Source organism: Caloenas nicobarica, chromosome 6 (genome assembly GCF_036013445.1).
Source record: "Caloenas nicobarica isolate bCalNic1 chromosome 6, bCalNic1.hap1, whole genome shotgun sequence".
NCBI classification, from domain to species: domain Eukaryota; kingdom Metazoa; phylum Chordata; class Aves; order Columbiformes; family Columbidae; genus Caloenas; species Caloenas nicobarica.
The window spans coordinates 36,039,433-36,062,092 of NC_088250.1; the positions used below are offsets into that span (position 1 = coordinate 36,039,433).

The 22,660-nt window shown below is 45.8% G+C and overlaps 1 protein-coding gene across 2 annotated transcripts; it reads left to right on the forward strand.

Moving 5' to 3' along the window:
* The first annotated feature begins 3,436 nt into the window (after positions 1 to 3,436).
* On the forward strand, positions 3,437 to 14,981 carry LOC135990390 (carnosine N-methyltransferase 2). Of its 2 annotated transcripts, XM_065638041.1 has the most exons (8): positions 3,437 to 3,647; positions 5,993 to 6,054; positions 7,493 to 7,631; positions 9,390 to 9,442; positions 12,370 to 12,477; positions 12,594 to 12,724; positions 13,531 to 13,624; positions 14,600 to 14,981. In XM_065638041.1, the coding sequence occupies exons 1-8, from the start codon at positions 3,622 to 3,624 to the stop codon at positions 14,953 to 14,955; spliced, it is 969 nt and encodes a 322-aa protein (XP_065494113.1). In that variant the 5' UTR covers positions 3,437 to 3,621; the 3' UTR covers positions 14,956 to 14,981. The 2 variants fall into 2 exon arrangements, with proteins under 2 accessions (XP_065494113.1, XP_065494114.1); XM_065638042.1 differs by lacking the exon at positions 5,993 to 6,054 and having other exon boundaries at positions 3,600 to 3,647.
* Positions 14,982 to 22,660: the final 7,679 nt, after the last annotated feature.

Here is a 22,660-nt window from a genome sequence, read left to right on the forward strand (position 1 = left end):
AGCACACCAGCACTGGTGAGAGACCTTAACATAAAGCAAAGCTCCCACAGTATCAGCCTCCCCTGGATATGCCCCCTCCTCAGGCACCCCAGCTCTGTGAGGGTCCCTTTTTGCCACCTTGTTTCTTACCAAAAACTCCTGCCCCTGCCTTAATCAATCCTCTTGGACCAGAAAAACTTCTCCACAGCCTTATTATTTGCATTGCTGACTTTGAGCTAGGGACAAAATCCCCTTTTGCTGGCAATCCTCCACATTTTGGTACGGCGGTGTTTGCAAACGCCCTGGTTTTGGTCCACTGTACCTGTGGGATGTGTGTCATCCTGCACACACCACCGTCAGCAGCATGGCTACAGCTGGGTAAGTTTAAACTCTGAGTGTATTTTCCCAGCTAAAGACCCGTGAGCTCTTGAGGGGTGAAAGGCACACTTTACTGTACCTGTCTTTGCTCTCGGAGACATATTTTTTTGAACCCCGTATGGTCTGTAGAGCAAAAGCTGGTCTTCACCTTGAATCAAAGAGTCTTTTCTGAAGACGGTCATGTTGGCCTCTGCCTTGCTTTAGCTTTGTAATTACAGCTACATGAGGTATGACCTCTAGTCAAATAGTTTGAAAAAGGTGGTTTGAAAAGGTCTGGAAGAACTGCACCAGCAGCCCGGCTCTAATGAAAAGGCAGGAAGGGCTGTGTTAAAAAACCAAAAAATTAAAAAAAAAATATTGATCTCCAGACCCAGATGCTTCATTTTTTTGGGAGGTTGAATCAAAATGCTGCCAGAGCAGCTGGGCCCAGCAGCAGTGAGTGCTGTAGCCCCCAAGGGAGGGATGGGTTCTGCTTCTCCAATGTTCTCTTTTTCAGTACTTTTCAGAAGTCATAATCTTTTTTCCTACAGCAAAAAAAAATATCTGTACGCACATATAAAACCAAATACTGTTGCTTAAACCCCAAGATCTACTGCTGCCCAGGAGCTGTTAAATATTTAATAGGATTAATGCAAACCAAAATCGCTTTCTTTAATGAGAAATCTTGTCTTTAACTATAGGGAAAATGGGTGATACAAAATCGCTGGTTATCCTCCTGTCTACCAGAACTTGCCCAATGCAGAAAAACATGATTGCACCAAATATTTCAGTTTGGAGAGCACAGAAACTGCTGGTTGTACCTTAGAAGATTTCTCTAGGAAACTGAAAAACCTGATGAAAACACTTTCATTAAAAAGGAAACACCGCTGCAGAAGAAAAGAGCTCTGCTCACAATAAAATCAAATTTATGTTACATGAACCTTAATCAGTTGTTCTAAGTGAAACTGGGAGGGTCTCAAAAAATGAACCAGTAATGCCATGAGGAAATCTATAAAAATGCCAAGGCCCTTCCTGACATTCATCCGTCTAAAAGCTGACCACTATTTAGAAGAAAAAGTCATTGAAATTTGATTTCCAAGTAGCCAGACTACCCGAGACTTGCCTTGGTGGGCTGATGGAGATGGAGCATCAAGGGGTTCGGTGCCATGGGTGATACCAGCTCCACCCTGGGGAAAGCAAATGACCTATTTCTGCAGGATCAGCCCCAAACTGACCACCACAGCACGTGGGTAAAACACTGTCGCTTTGTTTTTCTCGCACTACTGCCGGTCTGTAGCTTTATCCAATATCTCACCTCGGAGGTCAAAACAGCCCAGTTTGCACAAAAAACCCCCACAGTTTAGAGTGGATTGCATCACGAGCTTGCCCGAAGGCCCGAGAGCACGGCGTGCGGAGGGTACATCCTCCAAAGCCGCCCTGCCGGCGCAGGCAGCTGCCCACAATGTGCCGTTGTGTCCCACGCCGGGGAACAAAGGCTGTTGTTGTAGGCTAATGCCAGGGCTCAGCTGTGGCATGTGCCTACGTGGGCTGTGGGAGCCAGGGGGAGGACACGGGGGAGGGCTGTCAGTCCCCAGTGGATGTACAAGGTCTCCAAGGGCTGTGCAGCTCCTGGATGCTGGAGGTTTCTCTACAGCTCACGTTGCTCCGGGGAGGTACGATTTTCTGCTGGGACTCACGGAGTGTCCATCCCTGATAGTGGCACATGGCGGGTGGAGGGTGCCTGGGGCAGAGCGGGCGGTGTGGCTTAGGTGGGACGAGGCGGAGGTGGCGGGGGACACAAGAGAGATGTGGCTGCAGCGCGTGGGGCTTGGCTGAGGAGCACCAGCTGCTGTCCACCACTGCACGGATGGTGTCTGGGGGCTGGCGTCTCTGGTGGAAATACTTAGGGATTGAAATGGCTGGTGTAAAAATCACTGCCTGGGTGGTCAAACAGCATCGGGAGCCAAATCTGCATTTTAGAGCTGGCAAAGAGATTCTGGTCTTTCCTCACCTTTGATTTGAATATTTTGGTGAAGAGCACCGATGTGGCCATTTCTAGCTTAACGTGCTGCTGCGGGCCTGCCTTGGGGTAGGGACAACTTAAACTCATTTGAAAACCACATCTGGTATAAACAAAGACAGGGCACTTGATGGCGAAGCATCCCCACCTGGGAGTGTGATCCCTGGCTTCCAGAGCCGTGTGAGGCAGGTGATGTTTTGGGGGGCTGACCTCAGCAAGGGAGGAGGTTTTATTTGTCATCTGCTAAATCTGTTCTGCTCATTGCCTTCAGCGAAAGGGAGTAGAGAGGATTCTAATGCTGTGCTTCCCACCACCAGACCTCACTTGGAAATATATAGTCTCTAAATCCTTTCCTTGTTACCATTATGCTATTAGATTTTAGCCAAAAGGAGCGTGGGTCTTGTGGGTGTTAGTAGGAGAAAAGGCTGAATCCAGGAGCAGGGAGCACCCAGGATTTTCTATATTTGTAATGGTGATCACTGCACCTCCAGCCTTGCCATCCCATCCTGGGTGACTTCCAGCCACCTCCAGCTCGGACAATTCTCCCCCAAAAATGGTTCTTTGCTGTGGTTTGGCAAGCAGAGCAGGAGCAGGCTGGGCTCCCTGCCCCCCCACTCCGGCTGCCTGACCCCCCGTCACCTTTATGGGGCAGGGACAGGCCAGGCTGCCCGCAGGACTGCAGTGCCCGCTGGCATGTACTGCTCTTATGCCCCATTTCCCCCTGAATCGGAGATGGAAAAATCACTTTTACAAGTCTCTGGGCAGCCAGCGAGTCCCTCTTCTCTCCAGAGAAAGTGAGGATCGTGACAAGGATGCGGGAAAGCATCTCCTGCCACCCAAGGCAGCAAGCAGATAGGAGAGGCAGCATTCAAAGCAAACTAAAAGGCAGATGGAAATGGCCCCAGGTCTGCCTGGTGCTGGCTGACACCCCCCCTACCGCTTCCACTTAGGTTTTAAAGATTTTTGAAGTCTCAATCTGCCCTTTTTCTTCTTTTCTCCCCTTGCAAACAGCGCAGCTCCGGTGCGATGAGGACAGCCCCGCAGACGTCAGGCCTCGCACCCCTCGCTCCTTCCCCGCGGGGCTCGGGTTTCCCCTCCTCGCCCCAGTGACGCTGCCTGTCCCGACAGGTGCCGCGGAGCTGCAGAGCCGCACGCCGGGGTCACCGCCAGCGCCGCGGCGGACATGCTAACATAGGGGCCAGCAGCCCGGTGAACCCCCATACCCCGCCCAGCCACCGTGCCCCGGCACGGCACCCACCCCGACCATGGACCCGGCCCCGGAGATGAAGAGGTATGTGGATTTTTGGAAGGGAGTGAGGGTGTGTGTTTCCCCACTGACTGGCTGGGTGGCAGAGCCAGCCCCTGCTGTCCCTGTGTTGCAGGCGGACGTGTGTAAGGTGGGCAAAAGAGCAGACGTGCCCATGTCCTGGGAGGGATGGGGGCTAAGCCAGCCTTTGCGAGGAGACCTTTAGCCCCTCAGCAGCCTAAGTTTAGGTTTAATGAAATTATGAGGTGCAAAGCTGATCTGCAATTTGTGCTGCTAGAAACATCTTGAATTTAGTGACTTTCTCAACTTAAAGATGCTGCGTCACTTAAAGTGATGCTGTGAATTCTCTCTGTGGCCTGAGCCTTCAGTCCATAATGCAACCTGCTCAGCTCATGGAGGGGAGAGGTTTAACCTTGCTAAGGGCAAGCTCCGGCTTAACCAGGAGCTGTGGCAGGATGAGCCCTGCCCATGAGCGTCCCACTCCCTGCATCCCACTGCTTCAGTCCTGCTGTTGGGTATCGGGGTCTTGGGATGGGCAGCATCAGCCCAAAGTATCACACTCAATTTTTAGATCTGGGCTAGATTTTAGGTGAGATTTTAGAGGCAGTCCATTCATTCCCAGAGATAAGTAAGCCTGTTTCACCTTCCCAGCAACAGCATTAATCGATATTAGAAACCTGCCTGGGGAGAAATGGCAAGAGTCTTGGTGGAAAAGTTAACTTGGCGTCATCCATCCTGGTGAATACTTGTGCCGCAGTCTGTCCAGGTCACCTGGCAGGTCTCCGGGGATGGCTGGAAACGTTTGACCGGTCAGAAATGGAGTTCGTGTTCCCGGATCCCGAGAGATGTTCCTCTCTGTGCAGGGGAAGCCATGCTACCCCCTGGAATTTTGGTGGGAGATTTATCCTGAAAACCATCTTGCTCGGTTCAGCCAGCTGAGGGGACAAAATAGTCCTCTAATTCGACAGGCAGAGATGGAAGAGGTCAAAAGGTTGAGTGGAATTTGGAGGGACTGGCCTGCAGCCAAGCTGGAGCTTGTGGAGGTGGGCTGGGTTCAGGCTTGTTACTGCTGGATTTCTGTGAGGTCTTTTCTGGTAGTGGGGGTGAGGTTAAGGCGGTGGAACCAAGACCTTTGATGTACCTTGTGGGAGCCAGGTACATGACTTTGGCTGTGAACTCAGGTGAAATCAACTGGTCTTGCAGGACTCTGGCAGTGCCCCAGCATCTCTGGGACTTCTGGCTCACCTTAGTCTTGTGATGCCTTCATCAACCAAAGCTGTGTGCTATTTGCACTTGTAGCCACTTCCTTGCTACCTGTCAGCACAGTCATCACCTGTTTGTATCTCAAAGCCCTACTACAAGGCTCCCTTTTTTCTTTTACACCTTCTGGCTCGTTTCTTATTTGTGTAGGAGTTTTCTCCCTGGCAGAGGAGGCTTGGGGGCCACTTACTGCTATTGCAGGCTGCTTGTCATGAAGCATTTTCTAATGGCAAAGCTTTGGGAGCAGCAACTTGACTAAGTCCAGGTTATATAGGAATAGCACCCCCAGTCTTGCTGAGCATCTCGATATTGAAATGTGGTTACCCAGAAGATGACTATTCTCCTTGCATAGATAGCCTTATCCTGACACTTTGCAGAAGTGAGGTCTTTGCTCCAATTTTATTTCACACCTTCCTTTTGCTAGTGGAACCTCATCCCTATTTTATAGATGAGACACGTTGTCAAAGGAAAATGAAGATGTGACTTCATTGCTGGAATTCTTCACAAAATCCTTAAACTAAGAATTAAAACTTAGGACTGAATGAGAACATTTATGGTCAAATGACCTCTTTTACTTTTGCCCTTTGAGTCCTGGGCCTTCTACAAGTTACCCTATGTAATATTTGCAGCTGGGAAGAACTGAAGTTAAAAAAAAAAAAAAAAGGAAAGCAAAAAGGTCCCAGAAACATTAGGCCAAGTAGATCTAAGAGATCACTTCCGATGCTGAAGCTTACCATAGACTTTTCCTAATTTCACTGCTATTTCTTCTACTCCATTAATGATGAAAGGTTTCACAGTGTGTAATATCAGTTAGTCTAATACCTTCCACTGTATTGACTGGTTAACAATTCTTCAGAGGGAGGAAAAGCTTCTACAATGCACCTCAGACAAGCACGGGTGCAGGTGCTCAGTCCCTTGCTGATGCTTACGGGTGATCAGCTAACCAAGAAGTTTTGACTTTGTTCTAGTAAAAGAGAACAAACTGTATTGCTTACCAGGCGAGGAAGATTTGGCCTGGAGCATCTTCCTTTTGCTCTGCATTTTCAATGCAGCTTCGAAAAAAGCATACAGGTTCTTCAAATAACTGAAGTGCTATACTTTCCTTACAGGAATAGGTTCCCCAGCATGAACTTTGAAGCAGAGATTCTGACAGCTCCACACGATAATTCAGGTATTTGGGAGAAAAAATTTTTTAAAAAAGGCGATTAAAATAAAATGCCCACTCAGCTTGCTAGCATTGCAAACATGTTTTAATTCTTTTGAAGCTAGGGATTGTTTAAAAAAATAAAAAAGAAAAGAAAGAAAGAGGATGCTAAACTGACTTCAGTTCAGGTGATTTCAGGTTTATGTTAGGGTCTAGTTCAAAGTCTTGAGGACAGATGTTGATAACTTTACCTCCAACAGGCTGGACATAGGGTCTCCATACATAGGTAGTAGAAACACAGCTGCCAATGACATGTGGTTTTGGAAACAGTACAGACATCCAGTTTAAGTTCTGTATGAGACATAAATTTTCTTATTAGTGGCACAACTAAAAGCAGATGAGAAATAAGCAGCTCCCCAAAAGGCAAAAATGAGGATAAAGGTGTTCTGCTGAGTCCTGTCCTTCACCCTTATTTCTTTTAGGAGGAAAAGGCAATTTTTTTCTATGGAATACCCCCTTTCCAATGCTGATCTCACACGCTGAAGCTGGCACTGCAGCCCTCTGCCTGAGATAGACCTCAGAGCCAGCACTTGGCTGAACAGCATCTCCTCATGAGCCTCAAGTCTTACTCTTACCATTGCTCCTCAGACCTGGGCAGCTGACCAGAGCTTGTGCCCTGGCAGGAGCACTGTCATTAGGGTGAGACAGCAGAAGAGCGAGTTTTTGCAATAATTGTTTCCAGCCCCTTGAGTAGCCCAGGGCATTGGTTCAGAGCAAGAAATCCTGGTCTCAGCCACCCACATTTGAGCATGAGCCCGTTCAGATAAGATTTGTTCGTTAACAGTTGCCATCCTGGCCACAAGCTGCAGTTCCCGGTGGGGAATTCACCTCCTCAACAGAACACCATCGTCCCATGCCAGCGAGAGTTGGGGATGAGGTGCACAAGGTTGACTATTTTTGCTTCAGGTGCAGGTAGCAGTTTTTGTGTTGCGTCAGCCCCAATAGCAAGTGGGCCAAGAGCTGGGGATTGCAGTTACACTATCCAACGTGTGCGAGAGTGATGACCCCTCCAGGTTTGGACCTGCTGTGAGATTCCCTTCTCCTTCTTGCCTTGAGTCTTCCAGAAAAACACTCCAGTTACCTCCCTTTCTGCAAACTGAGTACCCTGTATCTGGCTAAGCATTTTGGAGACGTTTTCCTCAGGATGACCTGCAGTAACGAGGCATTTAACAAATACGTTGGCGTCAAAGAGCATCTAAGAATAATTTTCAAACCCTGAGTGTGGACTGGTTGGAAAGTGTTCACATGAGATCACTTCCATGGACGGTTCCTGGGCCATGCGCCCTCTGTACCATCTTCCCGAATCTTTGGCTTCTGTTGGGTTGGGTTTCTTCCACGAGATAGGTGTTTTGATCCTTCATTTGCCTTGAGATCGCTAACACACAACTTGTATTTGTTTCTCAAGAGCTATATGTGATCCCTTCCATGAGAAGTCTCACAGCTGAGGAGTATGTAGAGGCCTTCAAGTCATTTTTGGATCATTCAACAGAGCACCAGTGCATGGATGAGTTCAACAAGGAAGAAATGCCCAAAATCATGGCTAGGTAAGGACCACTGCCACCAAGGTGGGAAAGCCATCTGTTATCTTGGGAGGGCAACCTGTGCACAAGGGTCAGCAAACACGTTTAAGGATATTCTGGGGCATGAATGAACTTCTAATGCTTTTCTATTTTAAGTCGCTTAATACTGGTCTTTAGGATATTCTGTTCAATGACTCCAGAATACATGCTGTTTCAATTAATACACTGAGCTGCCTCGCAGCTTATGTTAAAGAAAGAATCAAGACCTAATTTTCACATCCATCTCTTTTCATTAGCTGATTTTCCGAGGATTAATGTATTTCTTGTTGTTTGGTTGGTTTTGTTTCAAATGCTCTCTCTTGTGCTCTCTCTCTGCTTTTGGAACTTCATGATGTATCAGCCTAAACAGAAACACATCTCTAATTCTTTCCTAGTAACTAATTCTTGGTTTTCTCAATCCCCTAAGACCTCCTTATTTCTATCCTAAGTCGATTTGCATTGCTTAAGTACCAAATGATAATCAGTTTTGTGAAGTACTGATGTAATATATTAAGCCTGGGTGACTGTAGATAAGTTTTAGAGCAACCTAGATCCAAACCACAAGATCTTTCAAGTTTGGGTAATTTTTGAATGTTATGGAAACTGTATTCTCCACTGAGAAAAAAATTTAGGCAGGCAACTTCAGACCATATATATATATAAGCAATAGAAATAATAATTAAAAGTAATTTGTATTGGGAAATTCTAAATCAAAAATTTACTTACGTGAATTTTAAACAATGTGAAACATCGGTTGTTTGTGGGTCTGTCTAAGGGTCCTGACCCTCATTAGGACTAGGGCTCCTTGACTAGCTCACGTTGTCCAGGATTTACTACTCATTCCCCTCTTGTTGAATCATTGCTGCAGCATCTCCTGAGGTTGTGCATGGGAAACTCAGTCCCTCGCAGCTTATGTTAAGGAAAGAATCAAGACCTGATTTTCACGTCCATCTCTTTTCATTAGCTGATTTTCTGAGGATTAATGTATTTCCTGTTGTTTGGTTGGTTTTGTTTCAAATGCTCTCTCTTGTGCCCCAGAGCAAAATTAGGCCATAAAGCAAGTCAGAGCAGTGAGGTGCCATGAGCCCAGGCTCCTCATCCTTGAGCCAGGCTGTTATTAAATATTCTGCTAGGAACCACAAGGTTGGGGTTTTTCTAATCTTTTCAGAAGTAATTTTTCTAAGGTAAAAATTATTGAAGATTTTGACATTTCCTTCCAATGTCACATCAAGATGAATGTTGAAAAGAGAGGATTTCCAGTCATCTGGGTAGCCTGACTTTTTAATTTTTCTGGGCACTTATACCCAATATTGGAAACCCAAACTGGTCCCTGAGGGTGCAGAGGTTTTTCCCGGGCTCACCTTGTCCCTGCATCCATGGCTGGGGAGCGGTTCCCATCCCATTCAGGCACAGCCCTGCGACCCCCAAAGGGAATCCTTCACCCTGGGGTTCCCCAAGCCCTTTTTGCACGGTGTCAGCTACAGCTTGAAGAAAACTCTCTGGCAAAGGATGAGAAACACTATATCCTGATGCCTACTGTACTTTGAAATATGAGCTTGCTAATATGGGGCTGGCTCCCACCATGCAGCTGGTTTTAGCTGAGCTCCAAAGGGATGCTTGAATTTCTATCCCAATTCATGTGTTAGTTAAATTTCTAGGCCAATGTGGCATCTAAGATATTAGAATTAAAACATGAGGTTGTGTAATATAGTGTGGTTAAGTGATGTGTACTTATTTTTTCAGTCTCGGCAATGGAAAATCGACCATAAATGTTCTGGGAGTTGGAAGCGGCACAGGTGAGGGTGCTGGGGGTTGGGGGTCCCTATGGGGAGCAGAAAGTGATACTGAAATTTTGGGCAATGGGGATGACTACTCAGGCGTCTGCCTCTAGATGACTCTCACCTGACTTTAGCTGTCTTGAAGCAAGGTGTCCTGCTCCAGGTTAGGTACGAGAGCATCTTCAAGCCTCATCGGAGAGAATGAGAGACATCCGAGAGGTTGGTTCCACCCAAAGTCTTGTCTTACAATATCCCGTCTGAAGAGATTTCTCTTTTTGCTTTGCTTTTGGGATCCCAGAGGCCAAAGCTGGGCAATGCTCTGCTCGAGGTGGTGCAAAACCAGCTGGGCACAATGGGGCCCTCTCAGCTTTTTCAAGACATGTTTCTTCGTTACCACTGTGTTTTTACCCAGTGATAAGTAAGGTATAAATGCAAATGTTATTTCCCCCGAGAGAGAAACAATTTTTTGGAAAAAATAGCTTTAAATGTGTTCTAAATGCATTTGTGTTAAAAGAAAAGAAAAAAAATGGTGAAACATCCAACTTTGCTCCTAGGGAAGCTAGGAGAAAATAGAAGGTAAAGAAGTGGCAGTTTGATTTGTCAGAGTTTGCTTTTGCTTTAAAAGAGTTTTCAGCTGAATTTTAAGTGTTAATACTTTCAAATTAAAGTCATCTTCTCACTTTTTTTTTCTTGTTTTCCTGAGTAAGAGAAAAATAGTGTTGTATTACTTTCCCCAACTGAGAATATGGTGGAGCACATGACAAAGCAAGGAGGAAGAAATGATTCAGTTCTCAATTACACTGCCTTTTCATTAAGTAGTATAAAACCAAAATTCTGTCTCCAGGAAAACACAAGGGAAAATGAACTTTTTGCACTGTTCTCATTTTTCCTCATTTCCTCTTCAGAAGATATTTTAATGTAAAAATAAAAACCCTAAAATTTCCTGGGTTTCCTGGGTATCTGCCCCTCACAGGCTTGTACCCCCTCAGCTTGCCCAGGGCTGTAAGAGCTGAACTTCTGTGTCCAGGCAGGGAGTGAGCTGGGATGGCACTGAGCAAAAGGTTATATCTGATCCCTGACCTTTCCAGGCTTGGACTCTGATTTCACAGAGCCCCCAGAATTAGTTTAGTTGACGAAAATATTAATGGGGATTAGTGACCTACTCCACATCCTAAAAGACTGCTGGCCGGTCCAGATCACATTTTCTCATTCACTCCCGTCCCATGTAAACATCCCGCGGCTGGTTTAACTATCTCAGCTGTAATCTCCCAGTTAGTGCCAGAGTGGATCCTATTTGCAGAGGGGTTTCAAGGTAGAACAGAGAAGTTCCTGTATTTTACTGTGCTTTTGCAGACATCCTGGTTGAGGACGTTATTACCCGCTCTTGCAGAGACTGCACTACAGCAATTTACAGTGGTAGAATTAAAAACCAAACAAATAAACCCAAAGCAACAACAAAAATCCAAACCAAATGAACAAACCAACAACAACAACAACAAAACCGAAACAAAACAACAAAAAAACCCCCACAAACAAATGAATTTAAAAAATAAAAATCCCACAACTTTTAAAATGCCCATTTGCCGTTGATTTACCCATTTGCCGCTGCCAGTGGCTTCAGGGCATGGGGCAGTGATGCTCTGCCCACGTCAGCACCTGATTGCTGGTGCTCCTCACCCCAGGCAAATATGAACCGGCATCCAGGGCTGTCTAAAGTGATTCAGCTTCTTCCTATAGGGATCTCCCTTGAAATGCCAGTGTCAACAACATTGACCCATGCACTCGCCTTTCAACAGATGGAGCTGCAGCCTCTTTCCTTCCGCCTCCGGCCAGCCCTGCGCCGCTGCCACTACATTCCTCAGGGGTCTTGGGTATTTTTCTCCAATTTCAAAAGATCCGTCCTTCCTTGGATGTCCCTGTAGTGCTGGCATGGCTGATATTTCCCTCCTTGAATTCTATTTACTGCAACACCTGCCAAGGATGACGACTTTCCTCACAGCTGGTACATCAGCTGAAAGGCTGGGGAAGATGCAGTATCCTGTATCAAGCACTCCATGTGTGACTTTTGTAAGGACAAGACTATTTTTAGGCCGCACCATGAGCTACAGACAGGATTCTCGCAAAGGTCCACTCAAGGTGGACACCTCTGCTGTTTATTTCCACAGTCCCAGATGAACCAGATGGACTTTGTACGCTTGGTGTATTGTGGACTTTCTGAGACAAAACAAGGGGGACCTACGCCACCTTGAAAGAGGCCGGGAATTTTCTCAGACAGAAGAACAGACTGCCACTTGCTTCTCCAGAGCTCAGACAACAACAGAGGAGCACAAACAGCTAAATCTACAGGGCACTTGCACACAAATGAGAGTCTCTATTTGCAACTCCAAGATAACAACTAGTTAGTAGATGCCCAGAGCTGAGACCGTGTGGCCGGTCCCCAAAGAGCAAAGACCCAGGGTACTGCACATCAGTGGGTCTTTCCTCTTGCCATGCAGCTCCCGGGGGGTCCGAGCTGTGTCCCACCAGCAGCAGAGCAGCCACCACCTCCCCAGCGCAGTGCCAGAGGCGAGGATCACCCTGTGCCACGCTAAAGTTGCACAACTGTGCTGGCTCCTTCCATCTCCCCATGTAAACTTTGCCTTTTTGTTGAAAACTAATGCTTCCTGTTTTTTTCAAATGTGGAACTTTGATTATTTTGACCTGTCTGTCCTGCGACCTAGAGTATCGCCATCAGCGGGTTTCTGTGCCACTGCTTATCTCTTCCATGTTCTTACTCTTATCTGTAAATATATGTTAGCTTGAGCAGCAAGATATGGTGGTAAGACTGTCACCGGATTAGGTGCCACCATGCAAGCCACAAGGCAGACAGTGCTTCACTTCTACTTGGGGGATTTTCATCCCATTTACACACTTTTTAAAGTAATGAATTTGTGTTTATTGAACAGGTGAACAGGATTTGAAAATGATCAGGATACTGCAGGCTGCACACCCAGGGGTCCTTATTGACAATGAAATCGTAGAGCCCAACCCACAGCACGTGGCAGCTTACAAAGGTGAGGTGCCCAGGCCACCTCCACCTGCCTGGGGTAGACTGAGTACTCACGATTTGAGTGATGAGTTTGTCTGCTGGTCTGTGAAATTAATGTTTTTCTTCCACTGTCTCAAACAGAGTTGGTGAACCAAGCTCCAGACCTGCAGAATGTCTCTTTTATTTGGCACCAGCTCACTTCCTCGGAGTACGAACAACAGGTTAAAGAGAAAGGCACGCAGAAGAAATTCGACTTCATCCATATGATCCAGGTAATGAAGTACAGTTTTAATATAGGAGTATTAGCTACTCCCTTGAGTTCTGCTGTATGCGTGAAGTTAGGGGGACCAGAGCTGAGCACAGTTCTCCCACGAGCAATAACTTCTGCAGCAGGTCTACAAACACCAAACCTCATTCCCTGTCCACCCTGGTTTTGATCTCTGTTTTTTACTAGTTTTACTATGTATGGTGGGTAATAAAACAGGATGAGTCTCAGACCACACCACACATCACCCAGAGACCAACAATTATGCTTTGCTTCAGCAAAAAAACCTTTAATTTTTTGGCTTAATCAGAGTAGTTTGAATGAAGGGAAAGGTTAGTGAATGAACACTTATGTCAGGTTTTGGGTCAGAAATTATGCTGCTGTGTCTCTGATCCTGGTGACACTGATGTTGTATGTGCCAATTATATTTTGTAAAAAAAATCTATTCTTCCCTTGCTTTGATGGCTTTTATTTCATTTTTCTTTTATTTCATTTTGCTTTCGTTTCCTGAGAGCTGATTTCACAACTGAAAAGTGTTCCAGGGGTTTGGTGGCTGGGTCAAGCACTAAGCTACAAGTTCCAAGGGCAGCCCTGCTTTGTCCTAGTGACCCCAGGCTGCTGGTGCTGGGGGAGAGCTGGTGACGGTCAGTCCTGTGGGGTGTCCCAAAATGTGTGTGATGAGCCAGGACAGGCTGCGAAACACCTAGGAAGTTAGTTAAAACAACAACTCCATAGAGAAAAGCTTTAAGCCTTTGAAGGGCCATTACACTGCGGAGGAGGAATAATGGCTGCATTTAACTCTGTCACTTCTAGATGCTATACCGTGTGGAAGATATTCACAATACTATCAAGTTTTTCCACAGCTGCCTCAACCGTCATGGTAAACTCCTGATAATAATTTTATCAGGTAAGAGGGATCTTTTATTTTTTTGCTTCATTGCTGGTGTTTTGAAGAGCTTTGAAGTATGCGAGCCACAAATATTAATCTCAGTATTACAGTAGCGTTTATTCTATAGTAATTGAATCAAACAAAAACTGCATTTCATAGGGAGCATGAAATCTTGGACTTGGCCTCTTGGACCCCAGTGTCTGATGGGACCATTTAGCAGCAGCCTTCATGCTTTTGCTTCCCTGTTTATGAAGTAGATGAATTGCTCCATACCTCAAAGAGACCTCCTGATGTGAAATTACTGCCTAGAGAGAAGTGTGGCTACACATGCATGAAGGTCAATCCTTCATGGTGAAATCAGCACTGTACATGCTCATCTCTGGGAGGACCCATCTTTGGGGCTGTTCCCTCTGCACAGCAATGTCAAAAAAAAAAAAAAAAGTGTGTTTTTTCCAGTGTACCATTCATGAATCTCCAGCTCGCGGTGCATTGGGTAAAATGCACTTCCTCATGTTCACCATGAAAACTTCCTGTAGCATTGCTGGTAGGCTGTTACCCTCCTTCGCTGGGACTGGATTTTTGAGGGATTATATTCTTTGATGTGCACTTGAAATTGAGGTTCAATGTATAAAAACATCTGCACTTATTCTGTCAAAGGGACAGTTGACAGGTAGCATGCATGTGCAGGCTCAGGGCACTGATAAGTCTGTGTGTGCTCTTCATTCTGAGCAAATCCAGTGCCAGAGACCATCTCCTTGGAGTTTTCTTTAAATAGCAGAGTTTTGTAAGGAGACCTGAGGAATATGAGAGTTTTAGCCCTCTCCAGGCACAGACATTTGTAAGCGGTCTCAAGTAAGGAGAAAGCTTTTCTATCGCTCCTGGCAAAGTCTGGGCCAGCAGTGAACAAGCATTTCACAGCCATTTATAAGCTGCATTACCTGGTGTATGGCTGCCTTGACTTTGCAAAAATAACCTTCCCTCCTGCTCTGGCAGACAGCAGTGGGTGGGCCAGCTTATGGAAGAAGTACAGACACTGCTTGCCTCCCACCGACAGCGGCCACTATGTCACCTCCAACGGCATCACGGATGTTCTGAAGAGACTGGGTGTTGTGTACCGCGTTTATGAGTTCCCGTCGGGCTGGGATATCACCGAGTGCTTTATCGAGGGCGACCCGGTTGGAGCCCTCACGATGGATTTCCTGACGGGGACAAAAGACTTTCTGGGCACGGCCCCCCCGGCTCTGCGGCGGCGGCTGCACGAGGCTCTGTGCCAGCCCGAGTGCAGCAGCACAAAGGACGGGAGGATCATCTTCAGCAACAACTTGAGTATGATTGTGGTTGAATCCTAGAGTCCAGACCAACTGTAGAAGACGAGTTAGGGGCGATGTGGTCGCGGAAGGGTGTAGTGTAGAAAGAGGCAATTTGCAGGTAAGAAAGCAAGAAAGTGGGGCTCAGCTGCAGCCTCCCGTTCCCAGCCAGGGGTGGTGGAGCTGCCTGAGGCACCTGGGATGAGCTCTTTGTCTCACTGAGGTCATCAGGGCCAAGATTTCACCTTGGCTATTTAGTCCAACCCCAGGAGAACATTTTTCAGAAAGTAAAGAGCTCCATCTCACTAAAAGCCTATATGGACTTGCTTTTTTAACATCCTGCCTGTGCTTTTGAAACTAGGATTTCCACTTTCCTATAGAGCCAGCACGTTTACATACTGAACCACAGAATCACGGACTGGTTGGGGTTGAAAGGACCTCTGGAGATCATCCAGTCCAACCCACCTGCTAAAGCAGGTTCACCAGAGCAGATCACACAGGAATGTGTCCAGGTGGGTTTGAATGTCTCCAGAGAAGGAAACTCCACAGCCTCTCTGGGCAACCTGTTCAGGGCTCTGGCACCTCAAAAGAAAGAAGTTTCTCCTCATGTTTAGACATGTCTATATGACCAGGTGTTGCTTTAGAGCCAGGAGGAGGCTGCAGCCCCCCTGCTGGCTGTGTACAGACCCAACACTTCCAGCTGCAGTAGGACAACACCTGCAAGGTGTCCCTACTGCTTTGCACCCAAGTAATGGGCTCGCTGCACCCAGACCTGAGCAAGTTGCTCTGTGCTTGGCTATTTCACGTGGTTTTATCAGTGTAGGTATTTACTGCCCCAGGTGTCTCAGCATCTCACAATATAGGCATCTTAAAAGTCAGTCAGTCCTTTTAGGTCGAGAGAGGTTCTCCTTCCCCTCTACTCTGCCCTGGTGAGACCTCATCTGGAATATTGTGTCCAGCTCTGGGCCCCTCAGCTCCAGCAGGACAGGGAACTGCTGGAGAGAGTCCAGTGCAGGGCAATGAAGATGCTGAAGGGAGTGGAGCATCTCCCGTGTGAGGAAAGGCTGAGGGAGCTGGGGCTCTGGAGCTGGAGAAGAGGAGACTGAGGGGTGACCTCATTAATAGTTATAAATATATAAAGGGTGGGTATCAGGAGGATGGAGCCAGGCTCTTCTCAGTGACAACCAATGGTAAGACAAGGGGTAATGGGTATAAACTGGAACACAAGAGGTTCCACTTAAATTTGAGAAGAAACTTCTTCTCAGTGAGGGTGACGGACACTGGCCCAGGCTGCCCAGGGGGGTTGTGGAGTCTCCTTCTCTGCAGACATTCCAACCCGCCTGGACACCTTCCTGTGTAACCTCATCTGGGTGTTCCTGCTCCAGCGGGGGGATTGGACTGGATGAGCTTTCGAGGTCCCTTCCAATCCCTGACATTCTGTGATTCTGTGAATTTTTTGGATCCCAGGATGATACTTGCCCTATGCTCTTTCAGGCAGATATTAATTTTGTTACTTTCTTACTACTGTTTTTCTCCATATAAAATAAAAGCAACTTTAAACCAAAAAAAGTCACATCTTGTTCTGTATGTGTGGGCTTACAGAAAATGAAGAACAAAGAGTTCTTGTCCGTTTCATGGAAGCATTAAAGGTTTCTTGTAAGTGAGAAAGATGAACCTGAGGCTGTGGCAGAGCTGGGAGCGAGCCGCAGCATCACCACAGTACCTATGCTTCTTAAATATAATGTATGTGGTTAAGATGTTAATATAGGTAAGTTAAGACTATTTCTACAGGATCCTGAGTCATTCAGAGGGCTGTTGCCCTCTAAAGGCAGATCCTGGATGGAGAGCGGTGGGATTTTGTGCTGCATTGAAGACCATGGTGCTGTGCAGACCTTGAGCTGGGCACATGGGGGCAGAGGGGTCTACAGTCCCAGCAGCTTCATTGCAAACAGCTCTCAGGACAGGAAGCACTGGCTCAGAAGGAAAATAGCGACAGAGACAGAGCCTATCTCTACAAGCTGATTTTTCCGTGCTTAAGCTGGAAAGCATGTGCCTGCATGCACATGAAAGCGCTGCAGACGCCACTGCCTTTGGTGGCTTGATCAAAAGGCTTGTTGCAGCATCATGAACATGCAGGTTGGCACACTGGCTTGCAAAATATTAGATGTCATTGTCACCCAGAGTCCTGCTGATCCCACCAAACCTACCCCACCCCACACACCATCTATTTTCTGCCCGGACGCAGCTACTGCCAGAGGCAGCAGCGCTCCTGTCTGAAAGGGGAATGTCAGCTCAGGGAGTCTTTGCAGCTCCACTTTGTTCTTTGTTGTTGTGGTGGTGGTTTTTGTTTGCTTGTTTGGGTTTTCTTTTTGTTTTTGTTCGGGGTTTTTGTGTACTTTTTTTTTTTTTTTTTACTTTGGTTTGGGTTTTTTAAATAACTTTTTGAAATACAGACATTTCTCCTGCAGATGATTCCTCTGAAATGACTGTAATGGAAAAAAAAAAAAGAGGAAAGCAATGGCAAAACGATAGCGTAACATCATCCCTCTGGCAGGATGTTGGCACTCTGCTCTGTAAGTACTATCGCTGTCAGTCTAAGAAACATCAATCAAAACTGGACAACCTCCTCCGGAGTACTCCATACCTGTGCACAAGCTTTTCTCTTTGATCCATTTTCTCTTTTTATTCTATAGGTGGTTCCTTAGTGGTTGCTGACAGCACTGGGCAGGGAGTGTGCAGCTGGGCTGTTGGACGGGCTCTCAGCCCTGCTCCCATCAACACTGTCCTTCCACTATTAATTGCTGTGATTTATTTCTACATGCTAGTGATGTCTCTGTCTCTCTCTCACAGATAAAAATGAAAACCAAAATATACCAAGAGCCAGACTTACTTTGGAAGCTCCAAAGAACCATCTACCTTTACAGAAATTTGGGACAACACAGGTTCCACCAGATCTTCCTCAACACAAGCAGCACTTCGGCTTCCACCCCTCCTTGGAGCTTCCTGAGCAGACAGACAAGTTTCCAGTAAGCAGATACTCAGCAAACCTGTGAGCACAAAATTTACCCACATCATTGTAAATCAATGTGCAAATGCTCAAAAGAAAGGAGCACTTCAAAGCAGACGGTTTAGTGACAGCTGAGGGAGATGAAACACAGCACCCCATTAAAAATGTGACAGCTTAATGCTTTATCTGTAATTTTTCTTTTGATTCTTGAAAAGCAAGTCATTTAACAATGACTCTGCTCACACACCTGGAACAAATACTATCCTAAGTGTCTGTTCTGTTTATTTATATCTTTATTCTTGGATGAATATACTATTTAATAACTATTTATTGTGCTTTTCAAAATACACTCTCCTCCCACACAGAATCTGGGTCTGTGTGGCCACGAGAGGGCTGCAGCAGCCAGCGGATCAAATCTGCCTCCCAAAACACTTGGGAGGCTGAGCTGCAGAAACAGTCAAGCAGCAGAGCAGGAGAATGATGCACCAGCTCTGCTCCACTGTTTTTTTGCCAATATCAGCTCTTGGGGATCATGTTTTTCCCTACCCCAGAGTCATGTTCCTGGTGCCGGGATTGCACAGCATGGGTGACAACAAGGGCTGCAGAAAATCTGCTCTTGGGTTGTTTATTTTATTTCCCCCCCCCCTGCCATGCACTGGCTGAAGTGCTGCAGCTTAGTTATCTCCCAAGCACAGGTCTGCAGACAATTAACCAGCTGCAGCCACTGACTCGGGGAGAAAAACATAAGGAAGTGGATGTCAGGAGCACGAGGCTGCTTCTGCTTTAGCTTTCAGCTGAATTAACCTTGCCGATCTCAGTCTAGGATGAGCCCTGCTCAGCAAAGAGTTCCATGGCAGATCCCCGGCTCCCGAGGGATCTGTGTGCTCCGGCATGGCCACAGCTTGTTCCAGCCCAAAGCGAACACTTTGGATACATGAATAACCACGTAGGAAGCTGCTGCGTGTACTCTGGAGCACAAGTAATGCCTAGAAACCCCAAACTGCATTATTTTTAAATGGAGCAGCTGCAGGTTTTATCCTGATTTCAAGTTAGTAATATGTCCATCTCAATTACTGGGCCTGTTTTCAGGGGCTGAACGGTTTGCCTTTGTAACGAATGTCAAGTCTTCTCTACTCATGAACATTACCAGGAGAATGAAGGTAGCCAAGGAACTGGAAAATCTAATAGCTTATTTCTGAATAATCTCATTAAAAGATAAGCTCAGTAAAATACTGGAGTGTATATTGAGAAGATTAAAACTAACCTCAATCAGGGAGCAAAACATAATAATACAGATGTTGAGTTTTTTTCTCTCCCCCTCAATATTTGCCCCTAGAAATCCATTGAAGCTTATATCAGGGATGTAGAAAATCTTTGGGTACCCCATGCATTCTTCATAAGTAAATACATCCAATAAATGTGTGGTGAGATCTCTGATGGTCATGAGCAGAGTCCCACAAGGCTTTACTTTGGAAATCCCAGGAAAACCCAGGGCATGCTTCTGCCCAGAAAATAGACCTCTAGCTGCCATGAAACCATGCATGGTTTAGAGTTACTTCCTCGGAAATATTGTCAGAGTCCTTGCTAGGCACATAATTTGAGTTTCTTGAGGGAATGACCTTTTTAAATGCCTTTAAGATGGGAAGGACAGGAGTAACTGTGAGTTTGACATGCAGAGCCTTTTCATGGAGTAAGTCCTGCTGACCCAAAACATGAACCATCTCTGCACCCAGTAGAGAAGGCAGCAAAGGCCAGGCAAATCTCCCTCAAGTTGCTGGTTGTATCACTGTGTACTTCTGGTAGGATCACATTAACCTTCCTGGAGCTTACAAAGACCTACATAGGATTATTAACCTTCTGGCGCGGGTCATAACTCTAAGAAGGTGTTTTTTCACCCTGTCTTTGAAAGTACGATATATCTCTGAAGGTCAGATCCTCCAGACCGAGAACAAAAATCTTAAAAGAAGTCTAAAATATCTTTATTATTAACTATCGTTCCTAGGATTCGCTCAACTTCGGTGCTTAAGTATCAACAGAAACTTAAATCTTCCTAGATGGTGAGAGTCCTGGTTAGGTTTCCAAAGACATTGATGGCCCAGTGCATGGTCACTCTGCTGTGTGCCAAGCTGCTGTGACACCAGACAGAAAGAACCTGGAAATATCCTTATTTCGGTATGGACACAGCGGGGTGGTACCAGTAAACACGCTGGCAGGGCCATGAATGCCCTTGTCCTGTCCCAGCAGAGTAGCTCCAGTCTGGTTGGGGACAGACAGCCACCTCGGGGCCTTTGGGCTTCTTCTCACCCAGGGACAGTCACCCGAACTCCAGGCTGAGGGACAAGTGCCTTGGGATCCAGAAAGACACCCCTAATAACACAGATCCCCCCGCCTCTGCTCCCTTGGTCAGCCAGCCCAGCTGCTGGGAAATGCTGAAATTTAGATGCACAGCCCTTCAGAAACCACAAAGCAAATAAAGAACTCTTTCTGCCACCAGTTCTAAGTCCTTTGCTGTCTCTAAGAGCACTCTTATCAATGCAAATGTTCCTTGCAATCAGTCCTAAACCAGGAATACAAATAAACTGACCTGACAGCTTATGCCTCTGATACAAATATATTCATGTGATCAGCCTGGCATGGGAGCTGGGGCTACAAAATGCAGGAAATGTGTTGTCCATCCCCCATTCTCCTTTAATTTCTTGGTTTTTTTTAAAAAAAAAATCTCTCCAAGATAGATGTTTGAAGAATACAAGCTGCAGCTGGAAAGATCTTGGGTCTGAAGAAGGTCGGTCCTTTGTAGAACATGTGAGACGGCTGGATCCCAGCGGGGCTTTTCTTCTCATTGCTGAGAACGAACAGGGAAGAGCAGAACAGGAGCTTCATTTCCACCAGTCCCTCCCCGATAGTCTGACGGCACTTTTGGTTAGACCTGCCAGCAAGTTTCTAGAGAAAACATACGTTTTTGTCGTATGTTGTAATGATGATACCTCTGGTGAATTTAGAAATCTGATAAAGAAATTTTCAGAACGGTCTCTAAGTCCCTATTGCTTTGTTAACATTTTTAGCATCCTATTAATCACTCTGCACGTACCTGTCAACAGCGGATATTATGGATTAAGGAAGATTACAACTCATTGCTTCAGTGGCTGTTTTCTTTAGGTTTTAAGTCTGTGGGCACTTTGCCATTGACTTTGCTGTGACAAGACCAAGCCCCTTGCTTTTGTGAACGCTTTACAATGCTTTCCTGCCTCAGAGTGGTTTTACTTTATAAGGTACGTACACGATTATTCAGAGGGTAAATGTTTTGATTTTATTATCTCTGCAAGAAGGGCTAACATACTTCCAGCGTTGAACAAACAGTCGAAGAGATCTTGATTCGTAGACGTTTTCACATAGATAAATGTTGACTTTGATTTGTTGTGCTTGTGCAGATTGTGTCACTTGTTATTTGGGAAAATGGGATGGTATTTGAGGAAATAGAGACAAAAGTTCTACAGATTTAATACATTTAACTTATAGACCACCTCCATTATTTACTATCAGCTACAGGTTATTCTCCAGTTTCAGATATTTTTTATCCATTTCGGGATGCACAGAAGTCTCTGTGACTCAAAGCAGAAGTAATTAACACCGGAGAATCAAACAATTCAACTGTGAATAACCTTCAGTCTAAAAATCATTCATCCAAACTTACCCGCTCGTTCTGGGACTTGTTTTTCTATGAACTTAAAAATAACAATGATAGAAAATACAAATTTCAGCCTAGATGGCCTTCCTGAGCCTGTTTAGTTTTTACGTCTTGCCTGCAAGGTCTCACCCTTCCCAGCTCCTTCCTCCAGCAGAGCATTCCCCCCCCATCACCTTATCTCAAAGCAGACAAATTAAGGAAAACCTGGGGGATGCGGGGTCATGGCCAACCTCGATCGTGACTCACTCGCAATTCCTGCCAAACGTTAATGCAGATTTTTTGCTTCAGAGCCTAAGGTGACACGAAACAAATGACCTGCACTCGTCTGGGTGTTTTACTAGGAGCGTCTCACCAAATTACAAATGCCATAAACCAACAAGCACTGCCAGAGTGTTCTTCCACTGCACTTCATATAAATTATTCCTGAGCCACTGGTTAATGTTTATTAATATTTCTGATGCTTTTTAAATTTTAAACTAATGACATTAAAATAACCTATAATACAAGGCCAGGCAAAGGTATTAATGGGAGGTTAAACTTCTTGGTTTCTCCTCTGTATGGGTGAGCTCTATTTTAGGTCCCTGTAGGTGTAGAGGAGCAGCACTCCCAGCAGCTATGGTCCCCAAATTCATTCTGGTTCTGGTGGGAATTTAAATAAATTTTCCAATTCCATCACTCAGCAACAAATTGCTTTTGAACATAATTAGCATTTATACTGGTACTGGAGTCTTGTTTATTCATGTGTCACAAAAGTCCTTGGAAAACGTAAGAATATATGAAATTTCACTCAGGCTCAGACAAAAACTCCGCCTTGACCAGAATCATGACCTGGCTAGGGAGGGAAGGAAAGAAGTAGGGAATAGAGAAAATAGACTTCCTTCTATGACACTTTTATTTTCCGTTCCCCATCTTCTCCTGCCTTTTGGTCACCTGTTGGTCAGGGATCTCCTGCACCAAAGGCTACATCCAGGTAATCATATCTCCTCCTTGCCTTTCCTCATTCATTTGCTTAATTTCTTTCCAGACATTTTGCAAATAATGGCAACAAATAAATC

Excerpts from the sequence above, each read along its gene's own strand:
- LOC135990390 (XM_065638041.1), top strand. The coding sequence starts at position 3,622 with ATGGACCCGGCCCCGGAGATGAAGAG. Across the intron at positions 3,648-5,992 it reads CCGGCCCCGGAGATGAAGAG|GAATAGGTTCCCCAGCATGA; the intron begins GTATGTGGATTT and ends CTTTCCTTACAG. Across the intron at positions 7,632-9,389 it reads ATGCCCAAAATCATGGCTAG|TCTCGGCAATGGAAAATCGA; the intron begins GTAAGGACCACT and ends TTATTTTTTCAG.